Here is a 15,024-nt window from a genome sequence, read left to right as displayed (position 1 = left end):
TGATATTTTTTATTATTAATTACTTTAGCTTGAACCTTAGCAAAACCAGAAATTATTCGAGGAATGCGGCCGCTTTGCTGTATTTTTCAGATAAAATTATCAATGTTGGACCTGGTAGGTCGGTCACCCAGCCCTAGAAAGATACATCAGGCGTGCGTATATTTATTCGCATTACGCATCGATAGCTAGCACTTGTGAGCACAAGTGTTATTCTACATTTAACTTAAAATCTGCCTGTTAATTTTACATGCTTCTCTTCAGCTAGGGCGAAGCTAGAATACTTGTTTATTATCTGTTTGATATTGGCGACGGTTTTCATGTTACCAAATATTATACAGCAATTTTACCTATTATAATCGATAGGCTAACTGATTATGATCTTCTCATTCCTGCACATTTTGGTATCTAATATTATGGATACCACACAGGTCTGTGATACTACCTGATCGCCCTCTCGGTGGAGTCGGAAATCAAATACAGTAAATCAATAAAGTTTGAGAACGCTGCAAACATGCGCGTGCGCACATGTGGGATTGAGTCCTCCTGCCTCGCCTACATAATGCCTGGTCCTGCCCCTTCGCGTATCTGATTTCAGCTCAGCAGTAGATACGTCGCTGAACGTGGGGGAAATGACCGTGGTCGCTAACTTGAACGAAAAATGAGGACGAAAACATGTCGAAACAGTTCTCTCTGTTGTCAGTGTATCTGCTTACACTCAACTGGTAAGTATTTACTAACTAGCTATCCAGTTTTTAGCTAGTGTCGACGCCGGTCATCAATTTAAGAAGCTAGCTAGCTAGGTAGTTTGCTAACGAAGCACACCGATCAACGTAGCAACATAATAGCGGGTTGTAAATCACATATGGAGGATTCAGTTTCCACGTTACTAACATTTGCTACTAAACTACCTAGCTGACTAATTACCTAGTGCTATGTTGGACTGTAGGTGATCTTTGTTCAGGTACCACAAAGCCATGTAAGAGTCAGGTACCGATAACGCTACTCCGATAGCATCACAGGAAGTTTGACATCCTGAACACCTGAAGGAAAGCGGACACATCGGAAGACCACGTAGCAGGCTGGTTAGCTTGCTGGCTAACAGCGGCTTGTTATCTGCCTTTCAAGCAAGCAGGCAAACGCACATTACATTGACTATTTGAAAAATTGTCATCAGTGTACCTAGCTATAAATCCTGGTGAGTTGGCACATCGATGAGGTAGCAGACGTGTCATATACCTAGGTGAACTTGTATTATTTAGAATATCCCACGACCATAGTCAAAGATACAGCTGTGTCAGTATACTATACAGTGCCACGAAAATTCAGTAAACATTGTTTCTGTTGTAAGGTACGAATGAATGGCTGTTTACCTTGTTGACAAGCCATTTTTTGTGTCAAACTGACCGCGTTTAGCTAGATCGTATTTTGTTCAGGTAGTAACAATTTGACAGTCTGTTCAGATTTTTATGGAATTACAAGCATTATAAACATTTTAATTTGATTATTATTCCCAACACCAAAGTTCCATTAGTATCGAGCAGAAGCCAAAACATGAATGTTTTTTCCCCCCTTTTTGTAACAACTTCCATTATTCCAGTTAAGCTAGACGAACAGCATATTGACTTGACATCTTTGACAAGATGTGATGAGATCTCATTTAAGCACATTCCTGTCCAGGTTAATCAGGATGAAATTCCTAAGAAGTACATTGAACAGAAGGAAACGGTAAGGGTGTTTGCATGCAGACACCTTCGCCCGTTTGTTTCCTTTTGGACCTACACCTCGGAAGATCATTAAGCCATGGGAAGGTAAGCTCACCATCACAGCGGCTGTGCAGTGAAGGTGTCACTGCAAACCCTGTTGCTAGCGGCAGTAACAGTTGCCTTCCTGTTCTGGTCAGTTCCAGTTGTTTCCATTAAAATGTGGATGTGTACACATGACACCAGTTCCTGTACCAACCATAAGAGGAAGCCAACTGTTATTGCTGCCCACAGCAGGTTTTGCAGTGACAGAGACAGCAGTCATGTAGTACAGCCAGCCTGTCGGCGTGGGACTGGTTTTAAATATTCTCACCAATATTCCAATTTAATAAAGACTTAACTTTTTTCTTCCTCCAATGAACGTGCCTTTAACTGTACTGAAGTAAGCCCTGTTTCACACTTTTTGCACTAAGGCACCCTTCGTTGTTTTTTTTGCTCTTTGGTTCAATGAGCACCTTGTTGTTTTTCCAGGTCTCTGGGGCTTGATGATTTGGTTAGACTGTGAAATGGCTCTAAAGGTCTGAATTGTGGAGGTGTGCTAAGCTCAAGCTTGTGTCCCGTCTCTCCCCCAGGATCAGCTTCTCCTGCCTTTTCCCAGCCTCCTGGCATTTCAGCCTGTCCCCTGTGGGGCTCCCCCGCCTCCTGCTGCCCTCCTTCAGACAGCTGCTGTTCCTGGGCCTGCTGGCAGGGCTCCTGGGACTGCTCTACCTCCTGCTGGTGATGGGCAAGGGCCAGTACAGCTGGGCCAGCCAGGAGCACCCGTCTCATAGGTGAAACTTCAAAGATCCTCTACCTGGAAGATATTCCACTTGCGTTCAGTAAAGTGTTCACATACAGATTGTGCGCCAGGGATAGATATGACTAGCTGTGTACTGTATCTCCTGTGGCACCACAGTTTTTAGAGTCTGGGACAGGACACACTGGCCCTAGATGCTCATTTATAGTAAATTGCACATATCCATTGTAAGAAACATTGGGTCGCCTGAAACATAAACTCACTGTTGTAATATCCGAGCTGTGGGAGAGAGCTGTGTACTGCACTTTCCTGTTCTGTGGCCTTTCAAGTATTCCCCTGAGGATAATTTAAAGCCTGAATTGCAATTCATGACAGCAGTACCTTTGGCAGCCTAGTTGGTTGTGAATGGGAATGTTAGGTGAATATGTCAAATAAACGGCAAAGTAAAAAGCTTCTCACCGTTTGCTCTGCAGATTTCATTCTGCAGCGGGGCCTAGTGTCTCTTTGCCTCATGTTCTCAGGTGGCACTCATGTTCCTCTTCACACACACACACACACACATCCACAGGCACTTTGCGCGCGTGACGGACGTGGACGCCACCGACACCAGCAACCCGGACCTGAACTACGGCCTGGTGGTGGACTGCGGCAGCAGCGGCTCCCGGGTCTTTGTGTACTGCTGGCCTCGGCACAACGGCAACCCCCACGACCTGCTGGACATCCAGCAGATGAGGGACCTGCACAGGAAGCCCGTGGTCATGAAGATAAAGCCCGGTGAGATCACCTGCTGGCGGTGGAAGATGTTATGTGTGCGGTCAGGAGAAGCGGCAGTATAAGTGGCATTTTATGCTGCATAATCCATTTTTAAATGTTCCAGAACTTAGTGGGCTGAAGTGATCGATTAATGCGAGCAATCGCTAAAGACATGTTTCCATCGCAAAGTGCGCTGTGTAAATGGGTTTGCGCTGTTGATTAAACAAGGACACCCATTATCATTGATGCCAAGCTTCATTCAGCTACTTGAGTGCTAATAGTTCCCCCATTAGGATCTTGAGCCTGCTAAGTGTGAGTGTGTGAGTGAGTTACAAATCAGGTCCATGAGGTGCTTTGCATTTAAAAACAAGACCTCTCCAAGTTTTAAGTTGGGAGTGTTCTGCTCTTTCCTTCATCTTCATATGGCTTGTGCTTCTAACTATCACACATGCATTTATACTAGACTCAACGGGATTGTTAGGCCTGGTGGCTCGGTTGGCATTTGTTGTTTAACTGTTTCTTTGATTGGTAGGTATCTCAGACCTGGCCACGACGCCAGAAAAGGCCAGTGATTATATCTACCCTCTGCTGAGCTTCGCTGCCCAGCACATCCCCAAGAGCAAGCACCAGGAGACCCCTCTGTACATCCTCTGCACTGCAGGCATGAGGGTCCTCCCAGAGAGGTATTGGCTGCACACACTGCTGCACTCACTCACTCACGTCAGAAGATCTTCCAGAACCTTCTTCCAAAGGCCTGAGTCCATCTCAGTGTGGTTCAGGTTAAGCGCAGACCTTAAAAACAATTGTGCCAAATCAGGGGATTTATGGGCAGAAGATTGTAAGCTGCTTGTACCCTCAGTAGATTTTTGATATTAGCTTATTTCTTCCATTAAAGTAAAATTTATATGGGTCTTATAAGAGTTTCATTACATTACATTACATTACATTACAGGCATTTAGCAGACGCTCTTATCCAGAGCGACTTACACAACTTTTTACTTAGCACTTTACATTGTATCCATTTATACAGCTGGATATATACTGAAGCAATGCAGGTTAAGTACCTTGCTCAAGGGTACAACGGCAGTGTCCTTACCCGGGATTCGAACCTGCGACCTTTCGGTTACAAGCGCAGTTCCTTACCCACTGTGCCACACTCCGTCCTGTTTCATATCTGTAAGTGCTAGCTCTGGTAGCCTGGTTAATCCTGTTGAGGCCGCGCTCTGTTTCCAGCCAACAGGAAGCGCTGCTGGAGGATCTGCGGACTGACATCCCCGTGCATTTTAACTTCCTGTTCTCGGACTCCCACGTGGAGGTCATATCTGGCAAGCAGGAGGGTGAGTGCTCCTGTGTGAGGGCGTGGGCTTAGGCTGTGAGAGACCCGTGTGCATGTCATCTCCTCTCTGAGGCAGTGGTAAATGCGTGCGCAGTGACTCCACTTTCCTGTGTGCACAGGTGTGTACGCCTGGATCGGGATCAACTTTGTCCTCGGGAGATTCAACCACGTGGATGATGGCAAGTATCTTTGGATCCTGGGGATACCATTTGGAAATTCGCTACCTATATCACAAACACAGTGACCTGCAATCAGACGATCTGTTAAATAATCATGAATTGTTAGTCTCCATTGTACTTCAATTAGAAAACGTAAATAAAATGGGTTCCTTTCTCGCAATGAAAATACTAAAATATTTTATGTTTTCAAAGTGATGACAGCTGTTGTGAAATTGCAAGGCTTGAACCCGAGCTCTAACGTTATCTTGTTTTTTCGGTTTATTTTTTCACCTATTTAAAAAAAAAAAAATGTTTTGTTCTTTCTTCTTGATCCCCCTCCCATTATTATAACCTGTCCTGTGCTGGCTTTCCCACCTGTAGAGAATGAGGCGGTGGTTGAGGTACAGGTGCCCGGCAGCGACCAGCAGGAGGCGCTGGTGCGCAAGCGGACGGCCGGCGTGCTGGACATGGGGGGCGTGTCCACGCAGATTGCGTACGAAGTGCCCAAAACTGTAAGCTTTGCCTCTCCACAGCAGGTTATTATCCTACGACGATTTCCCTTCTTTTACGTTTTCCTTTGCCTTTGTTGCTCACACCGTTTCCTCCGTCCCTCCCTCCGTCTTCCCATCCCATCCTGTTACCCCCCCCAACCCCCCCCCCCCTCCCCCCCCCACCCCCACCCCAAAACCAACCAACCACTGTGAGTGGAAGTTCTGGAACATTCTGGAAGTCTAAGGTTAAGATAAGCATGCTGCATGCCTCTGCTGCTGGATGGGGCTACAGCTTTGAAATGCTAATTTCACCCACATACTTTAGACTGAGAGTGTATGATGCTACAGGTGATGGTGAGAAGGGTGCTGTGGGAAATTTAACATTGATTGAAAGCAGTTAAATTTTTTTTCCGCTTCTCTAAACTGATAAATCATTCACCTGCTATGAACCGCAGTAGATAACAGAACTGGTTCTCTGCTGGCACGATTGTCATTCGCAGCACGTTAGTGTCGTCCACGTATGATTCTGCATTCTTCTCTCATGTCTAACCGGGCGCTTCCATTGTACACAGCCGTTAATTACAGTTAATCACGTTGTGTTTTCAATGTGAATACCGGGACTGCAGTGGTGACTGCTAACACAGGGCAGGACTGAATGTCAATATGAGGGCGGTAAGGGGGCTGTTATCAGACACCATTGGGTTGATTAATTCCTCTTACTCGCATGCGCTGATATTGAGTGCTTTTGTTTTCCCGGCTTGAATTTACACATTTTTTCCTGCGTGAAAGCCATTAATAGATTCCCATTAGCAAAATTAGATTGAATTACTGGTGCCTCTTGGGGGGGTTGCCCTTTGTGGGGAGAGAAAAGCGATCTGGTGGCGGTAAAATGAGAGAGGCGCTCTGCGCGTGAATGGACCCTCCCCGCGGGCGGAGGAAAAGGGAGGCTTTTCTGTGGCTGATCGGCGTCGTCCCCGCAGGAGGAGGTGGCCAAGAACCTGCTGGCCGAGTTCAACCTGGGCTGCGACGCGCACCGCACGGAGCACGTGTACCGCGTCTACGTCTCCACCTTCCTGGGCTTCGGCGGGAACGCCGCCCGCCAGAGATACGAGGAGAGCGTGGTCGGGAAGACCCTGGCGCGGAACAAGTGAGGCTGCGCTTGCACACACGGACACGCACAGACACGCACACGCGCGGACACGCACAGACAGGCACACGCACGGACGCGCACACACACACGGACACGCACAGACAGGCACACGCACGGACGCGCACAGACGCGCACAGACACGCACAGACACGCACACACACGGTCACGCACAGACACGCACACACACGCACACGCACAGACACGCACACACACGGTCACGCACAGACACGCACAGACACGCACACACACGGACACACACAGACAAGCACACACACGGACACGCACAGACACGCACACGCACAGACACACACAGACACGCACACACACGGTCACGCGTGTTCCTGTTCCAGCACGCACCTGGTCTATGTGCCGTTCTAGCTCAGGGTTTCATGTTTATAACCGCATTTTCCAGAAACACTATAGTGAGATATTTCTCCTCTTCGAAATAAAAAAAGTCAGACCATTACTTTAGATCTGTTATGTAGAAATAAGGAAAAAATGATTTAAGCTAAATAAACAATTACGGTACTTAAGGTATCATAATAGGCTTACAAGGTGAAACGTACATACAGACTTCCAGGAACTGAACTGTAGTTTGTAGTTTGACATTCCTGTTCCTAGTGTGTTCCGAGTGTGGTGGTGAAGTTCAGGTTAAACATTCACTGTTGAACATACAGTACCTCTGTTTGTTAATAAGCTCAGTCATGGTGTGGTCAGTGCTCAAACACACTTTTGAATGGAAGTAGCGTGTTGTTGAAGATTTGCATACGCTTATCTTGGTTGGGCTGGGCAGGCGGTAGACCAGGTTGCGGTTGTGTAACTCCCCCTGCCCCCATGTCCCCAGGCTACTGGGCCAGCGCCTGGGGGAGACGCCCGACTCGCCCTACCTGGACCCCTGCCTGCCCCTGGACCTGCAGGACGAGGTGGGGCCCCCCGGGCGGAGGCTGCACCTGCGGGGCACGGGCGACTTCGACCTCTGCCGCCAGCTGCTCCAGCCCTTCCTCAACCACACCAACGAGACGCAGGCCTCGCTCAACGGGGTCTACCAGCCGCCCATCGACTACCGCAACAGCCAGTTCTACGGCTTCTCCGAGTTCTACTACTGCACCGAGGACGTGCTGCGCATGGGCGGGACCTACAACGCCACCAAGTACAGCCGCGCCGCCAAGGTACGCTGCCGCGGTAATGCCTGAACCCTGACCCTAACCCTGACCCTAACCCTGGCACTGCTGATACCCCAAAACCTGCTCTCTAGCATTAAGGGCTCTGCAAGCTCCAGGTCTCTGTCAGCTGTGAACTCTTCTAACTGTGAATCTGAAGGATTTACTTGGGACTCCCTTCTAAAATGAGGAAGTAATAAAATAATAGAACAATAAAACGTAATCTTATCTGCAGAGATAACATCAAAGTGATACATCCTTATCACCATCCCAACCCTGCTATGTTAAACATGGCTCAAACACCCCACCCCCCACTCCCACTCTCCCACCCCCCTCTCCCCATAGGGCATTAGGTCTGTTTCGAGAGTGCTGTTGCTCAAGCCTACTGTGCTTTTCTGTGTTCCCTGCAGAGTTACTGCGCCACCCAGTGGAGAACCCTGAAAGAGCGCTTTGATCGGGGGCTGTACGCCTCCCACGCTGACCTGCACAGGCTCAAGTAGGTCCTTCCCTACCGGCCCAGACTCTTACTGCAGTCACATCACCCAGAACTGCAGATCATCACCGATGGCGTGTGCTGGCTGTCCCCTGCGAGAACGAGAAGCTGCATGACACGCGCGCTCTTTCGCCTGCTCCCGCAGGTACCAGTGCTTCAAATCGGCCTGGATGTACGAGGTGTTCCACTCGGGCTTCTCCTTCCCCGCCGCGTACGAGAACCTGAGGACCGCGCTGCTGGTGTACGACAAGGAGGTGCAGTGGACCCTGGGAGCCATCCTGTACAGAACGCGCTTCCTGCCCCTGAGGTACAGGGCCCCTACTGCCGATGCTGTTTATCCATCAGAGCTCTCTGATTAACATGAATCGCGTATAGTTGAAAGAATCAGTTAAGAACCTGTGTAATTAGAAGATTTGATGCACTATGTGAAAGCGTGTTTCTGGACCATTACAGAGAATGTTTCTGTGTATTGACAGCGGATATAATCATGCTCTCTCATCCCTGCTTTCTCTCCCTTCTTTTTCATTTGCTCTCTGTCTCACTTGCTTTTTCTATGTTCTTTTCTCTCTCTCCCTCTCATTCCTTCTGTACATTTTTCCTGTCATTCCCCCTTCTTTCCCTCTTTTTCTTTCTTGCTTTCTCCCTCTTCTCCCTCTCTCTCTTCTGTCTCCCTTGCCCCTGTGGCTGTGCTCACCTCAGGGACATTCAGCAGGAGATCCTGAAGGGGGCGCACTCCCACTGGCGCCACAGCTTCTCCTTCGTCAACAACCACTACCTGTTCCTGGCATGCTTCCTGGTGGTGCTGCTGTCCATCCTGCTGTACCTGCTGCGGCTGAGACGGATCCACCGGCGCACCAACCAGCGCGGCGTTGCCACGGCGTCCTCCCCGCAGTGGGCGGAGCAAGGCCTGGCCACGCCCTCTGTCCTCGTCACTCTCTAGCCTGCCCCGCCCCCCCTCCCGAACGGCAGGGCCACCACGTCAAGGCCTCCATTCACTTCTCTCTGAGGCACTGTGGGACTTTGGACTAGACAGGGGGAGGGGCTCCTTGTGTGACATCACGTAATGCTGGCAGCTGGGTCGGCGATCCCTTTTTGAATGGACTCTTTGATGCTTTCGCCAGAGCGAGTTTGAGATTAGACTACTGCGACGCTGTGGTCGCAGCCTTTACTGAAATTAAGCAATGAGATTTTTAATGTTTTCTTTGTTGTCCTCTGTGTTAATTTATTTTTTTTGCCAGGATCAAGTTTGCCTTTTAAGAAATGTGACTGAGTAAGAGAGTTGTGTGTGGGGTGGCTGAGGTTGGCACTTTCTCACAGGGGCCAAAAAGGGAACGTTTGTGCCCCTCCCCTGAGTTACGGTGCCAAAGAGAATGTGCCGTAGGAACGTTTGAAGCATCTTGACTGTAAAAGGCATTTTTGCATCCCCTGATACTGCCACTAGGTGGCAACCTCTCCATTCAGATACACTTGTATGTAACAGTGCAATGCACCATTACGTTTAGGCCTTTTCATCAAAGTCAATGCGCAGTCAGAGGGTCCTGGGAATCCTGTGTTCTTGACTTGTGAGCATGCATTCAGGAGCGATGGCACCATTTAATGCAAAGTAGAACTATGTGTGCATGACTGAGAGTAGCTGGTTTAGCATGTCTTTAAGAATGACCGAAATATGAGAAACCGTATGAAAACAAGGCAGAGTGGGCCATCCCGAATGTCAGTGCAGAAGTCCTGAAGCAGCTGGGAGAGGAAGCTGAGGAGCAGGGGTACGCTCCTCCTCTGGAGAGCTCCTGCCCACCTGAGACTGCCTGGAAGACTGTCACGGAAGAGCCATGTCGGTGCCTGTTTAAGGTGACGTGTGGAGTGAGAGAGCACCGTCCGCACGCGAGCAAGAACCGAACCCTTGCTGCCTTTTCTCACACTAATGCTCGTTTTTACTGTCTGTTTTTAGCATTGGAAAAAGGCCTGTGAACTACAACAACGGCTACAATACACAAGCCGTTGCCAAGAACTGCCTTTGCGGTGAAAGCCTTTTTTCCTTTTTTTTTTTTGTAACACGGAATCTTCATTCTGGTGTCTCCCCCCCGTCAGCTGTACAGGTAGCATTTCTCTAAACAAAAACAGTGCAATAAGTTTTCATTGTTGTCTTATCACTGTGGAGAGGGACTCCCTCTGGCATCTGCTTTTTGTGAAAGCAGGAGAGCGAGAGAGAGAGTGGAGAGAGAGAGAGACTGAAGGCCAGTGTGGTTCAGGGCAGGTCGGGTGTGTGTGGATCCGCACCTTTGGGTCGTTGGGTCCGTTGGCGGTTGTGGGATAAAGCGGATGTCAGGTGGAGACTTTCTCTGAAAAACTCAAACGCACCCAGCTTCATTTTTAGAAGCTGCGGTGTCGATGCTGTACGGTGCACATAGTTTGTGAAACACAAGATGCCATATTTATAACAGATGTACATGGTTTGCACGAAGGAGTGTCATTGGTAATATTGCTGACAATCTTGTTGCTGTTTCAAGGAATAATAAAAGAAAAATTCAGCTGGTTTTAGTGTTTTCATTTCACTGAGTAGAAGACAAATGACTTGAGTGGGTTTTTACAGCCTATAGTAAAATAGGAAATATGCTGTCGGTGTAACTGCCCCTTTACCTGTTAAAATAAAAATAGAGTGTGATTATGAATGTATTAATGTACAGATGAAGGTCATTTGGTCCCAGACCTTTTGTTTTTTATTTTAAGTGAAGAACCTTACTCGTGTACTTAAGTGAGTACTAAATGGCAGCATTCTGATTCTAAGGCAAATTCTTCATCTACAACTCTGCCATTTTGTTTAAAAGATTTATTTATTGCTACATAAAAATTAGTATAGGCACTGGTTGGGAGAACATAGTGGTTACATTATAAGGAAATTCTACCGTGGAAGGAACAGAACTTCCGAGTGATTTGTGTTTCCGTTCTTGCTCTTGCAGGTGGAAGGATTGATTTCATTTGCTGTTTTCCCTGGATTAGTCTTACAAAGCAAACAGGCAGTATTACTGTGTTGACATGAACAGTAGCTGGCTGCTCGTCTACTGACCCCTGTAATCGACTCCGCTTCACATAAGCAGCTACATAACGGGTTGATCTGGAATACATCCCAGTTCAGCCTTGCCAAGATGGACGGAAGTAGTTATGATACTGCCTTACTTTTGTCACGTTGATATGTTGAACTATATTGGTTTTCTAGACACCAGGAAATTGACTTATCTTGCTGAAATATGACCTTATGTTACTTAAATTTGTATGTTTGTAAGAATTTCAGGCATGCATACCAACTCCAATATTTTCATCCATTCATTTTAAGCCAAAAAAATATTACGGTCAATTTTATGTTAACGGATGTGGCTTAATTTTAAATCCGAGTGATGTATTGGGTGAGAAGGGTGAATGTATGTATTGTCTCTGAGAGGAGGCGGAAATTGCGGAGGAGATTGTGAGGCCATCTTCTGGTGATGTGCAGGCCGAGTAAACAAACAAACGCATATTTACGGTCGTCACGGTCAGGGTTTACAAGCCCTCGTTGGGGGGGGGGGGGAGGATATCAATCAGGCACAGCTTGCCACTGACAGCCGCTAATGACCATTTCACCTCCGCCGCAAGTAGCCGACCCCTCATTAGAGGACGCGTTTGTGTAACGTCCTGTCTCGGGGCCGCTGGGTGGCCCTGTTTTGGGTGCGCCGTGGGGGTTTGTTTTCGATTTGCCGCCCAGCTCCCGCGCGCGTGTCGGGTTTCGGGCCCGCCCCGCCCCAACGTAGCTGCTGACGGATGAGCCGGACGGGAGCCGGGTCGGCCGGGGGGAGGAGGAGGCGGAGGAGGCGGAGGGCGCAAGGCAGGTCCTGAAGGAGGAGGTGAGAATGATGAGATGCGAGAACCCTCCTCTGCTCACGCTCAACCGTTCTTACTGTTTACCTGAATTGTCTTCAAGATGGTTTTTACCCATCTGCTTTGAATCTTAGCATTGGGGTTTTTTTGGGTGAATATTTCCTGGTTCAGTAAAAATGGAGGGAAGATGTGCTTTTCTAACTTATGATTTCTGAGTGTCAGGCGGAGCCGAAACAGCAGCGTTTATCAGGTCAGGCCGGAGGCCTGTGCAGCGGTAGGGTAAGGGCGTCATTAATCCAGTGAGCTGTGGGCTAGGGACGAGTGCTGTCACAGCCGGCTCCGTGTCCGCAGTCCCAGCCCTGTCACAGAACCAGAGAATCTCTCCACCCCCAGTCCTGCTACAGAACCACAGGATCTCTCCACACTCAGTCCTGCCACAGACATCACCCCATCTCTTCCCCCCCCCCCCCCCCCCCCCCCAACAACATTTGTCATGGCATGTCTTCCATAGACTGGTTGGCCCCATCCTCTCGAGGTGAAAAGGTACACTCAGCAGAGAAAACGCATGTCTGTATGCCCTCTCCCTCACTCTCCGTCATTCTCGGAGTGTACTGGTCCCTGTGCCAGAGAGAGACTGGCACTGCCAGGCCTGCTGTCTGCAGCCATGGGTCACTGCACTCTGCATTCACCCTTCATGTTCCGTACCACACACCGCCGGACCCTGTTGATTAATTATCACCTAGATTCAGTAACTATTCTGTCTGCTTTTAATTGTTTCAACGGTGACTTTAAAGATAAGTGTTACTCCTCAATACGAGTGAAAATCAAGTTTTTCCGTTGATTTTGGTAAGTGCTAAACTGCACTTAGTTTCAATATTTTCAAATATTATTTTTTTCAATGTTAATGTTTCATTTACTTGCATGTTGGTGCTAAGGGATGATTTTGACTAAGTCCAGGCCTATGATAGATTTCGCAGTATGAATTGTACAGTCAGTCGCAGTGACCCCGGTGTTCTCTGAGCAGTGATTCATAATCTGATCTTCCCCGTTTTCACATTTCCCCACTCAAACGTTTTACTCCAGCAGGTGGCACTGTGCTGCAGATGTAGCTTTTCTCCCCAGAGTGAGGTCGTTCTCTCTTGAAAGTTTTCATTGTCTATTTCTTTTCACGTTTTCATTGGATCCTTATGAAATTATGCGCGTTATGCAACCAGGCAGAAGCCATTTTTAACTTTTTAAATTTAAAACTAAATGACAAATTCTCTTTCTGCCAAGCTGTACCACTGATATTAATTCATAAAACATAAATTTAAATGTTTAAGATCAATTATTAACCTATTTAAACTGAATAAATTCAACATCATTTGATATTGTGCTTTCATGTTCTATATATTATGACTTACCATTTGTATTTTTGTGACGATATTTCTGCATCTCATTTTATGCCTATGATAATGTGTATATTTTCTCCTGGGCAATCAATTAATGGAGAATTTGAGTGGCATTAAGTGTTTCTCTTTTATCTTCTTTTTTGTAAAGGTGTGCAGCTGATAGGGTTTGCTCTTCCAGTAGCTGAGTTATTGACCCCTGTCTCTCCAGGGGGCTCTCTGGCTCTCAGTGGGGAGTTCAGGAGTGTTGGTGCAGCTGCTGGGTAAATCCCCCACCTGGCAAAGCAGTGCGGGGAGCCAGGGAAGGAGAGAAATGCAGCTCAAGCTGTTGAATTAGCATAGCCTGGCACGTAGCATCGAGTCATTTCAGAGGAGGCCTTCTTCTTATTGGGTGGTAACTAGTCTATTAGCAAAATGGCTTGCATACTCTAGTAGGATGTCCCGAAATGTGTTATGCTTTCTAAAACCAGATTTATGTCTCACTTCCTGGTATGTGGCTGGTGTGTCCTTCACTTTTGCCCCTAATTGCTGCTCCAGTTACCTCTGCCCCTGTTGTAAAGGTGGCTATGGAAGCCATGGCATTTAGAAAATGCTGGCAATTCTGGCTGATATTATGTAATAACTAATCAAAGCAGAGGCATTATAGTTGCTCAGTGAGAGAGTGCATTGCGATTGGACTCCTTTTTCACCCTGCATGGTGTGCTTTGTGCTTTTGGTGATGGGTGGAAGTCAACACCCTAGCTCTGATACTGCTCGACCCCATCCATTTATGTCTATCTAAAGAAATACATGATCATGGGACAAGAAGTATTTCTGGTCAAATGGACAGACATTCCCTTTACTAAAGGGAATCTAAAATATTGATACAGGTTTATTAGCAAGTAGTACAAAATGCATAAACTTCCAGTGCTTCTCAAGGGGAAATAACATCTAGTCCAGAGAGATAGCTGGATAAGCAGCCTAGTTTCAGAAACTAGCATTAAGGAAGTGTCCTCTTAGATTTGATGTAATTATAGATAGAACAGAATCATGGTGATCTTACCACAACATTAATATGATGACTCAGGAAGGATCATTCAAGTATCTGTCCTCAATCTTCAGGATTTTCATTGTATATGTGAGGGTCTGGGGATCAGTGGAATTAGCCATCCTGTTACCCCTACCAAAAAAGAAGTAGTCATAGATGGGTTGAAGTGCATCCAAAGCGAAATTTGAACTTACCATTTGCAACACTAGCCATTGAATACTGGAATGGGGTCAATTGATAAATTATTGAGAAAGCTGGTGGAAAAAATCTGAAAAATGGCTCTCGGTGGAGGAAAATAAGCCTTTGCACCCTGGAAATTCATTCAGTTATGTGGGTCCAGATCTTGAGTAGCTGTCTTAACTTTTCTTGCTTAATTGTGAAAATGTGAAAAGAACTTTACATTTATGTCACATTGCAGCTTCTATTATTATTTTTTTTATCATTTAGCAAAATGATCTTTCTGATTGGTTTGCTACAGAACTGCAGTGCATTGATGGCTCTTCCTTGTGTTACCCTTCCACAATGTTAACGTTGTGGATTACAGAGATACAAGAGATTTAAGGGATAGTTACCTTGTTTTTTTATATATTAAGGTTTTCTGTATGTTTTTTATTAGCCCAGAAAGGTTGCGAGTGCAACGAAGGATATTTTATATCTTTACAGAGGTTTCTGGTGACACTCCTGTCAGGGGCACCATATGGTGGGAGGGGTTAAGATAAATCCAAG

At 47.0% G+C, this 15,024-nt stretch overlaps 1 protein-coding gene across 2 annotated transcripts; it reads left to right on the top strand.

The window, feature by feature from the left end:
- Window positions 1–565: 565 nt before the first annotated feature.
- Window positions 566–10,567, top strand: entpd4 (ectonucleoside triphosphate diphosphohydrolase 4). Of its 2 annotated transcripts, none has more exons than XM_035380026.1 (13): window positions 566–722; window positions 1,678–1,808; window positions 2,333–2,530; window positions 3,065–3,270; window positions 3,782–3,932; window positions 4,483–4,586; window positions 4,705–4,764; window positions 5,125–5,255; window positions 6,215–6,381; window positions 7,229–7,553; window positions 7,955–8,040; window positions 8,183–8,344; window positions 8,737–10,567. In XM_035380026.1, the coding sequence occupies exons 2-13, from the start codon at window positions 1,801–1,803 to the stop codon at window positions 8,975–8,977; spliced, it is 1,839 nt and encodes a 612-aa protein (XP_035235917.1). In that variant the 5' UTR covers window positions 566–722; window positions 1,678–1,800; the 3' UTR covers window positions 8,978–10,567. The 2 variants fall into 2 exon arrangements, with proteins under 2 accessions (XP_035235917.1, XP_035235916.1); XM_035380025.1 differs by having other exon boundaries at window positions 5,125–5,279.
- Window positions 10,568–15,024: the final 4,457 nt, after the last annotated feature.

Source organism: Anguilla anguilla, chromosome 10 (genome assembly GCF_013347855.1).
Source record: "Anguilla anguilla isolate fAngAng1 chromosome 10, fAngAng1.pri, whole genome shotgun sequence".
Classification (NCBI taxonomy): Eukaryota; Metazoa; Chordata; class Actinopteri; order Anguilliformes; family Anguillidae; genus Anguilla; species Anguilla anguilla.
This window is presented reverse-complemented; position numbering and strand designations above follow the sequence as displayed.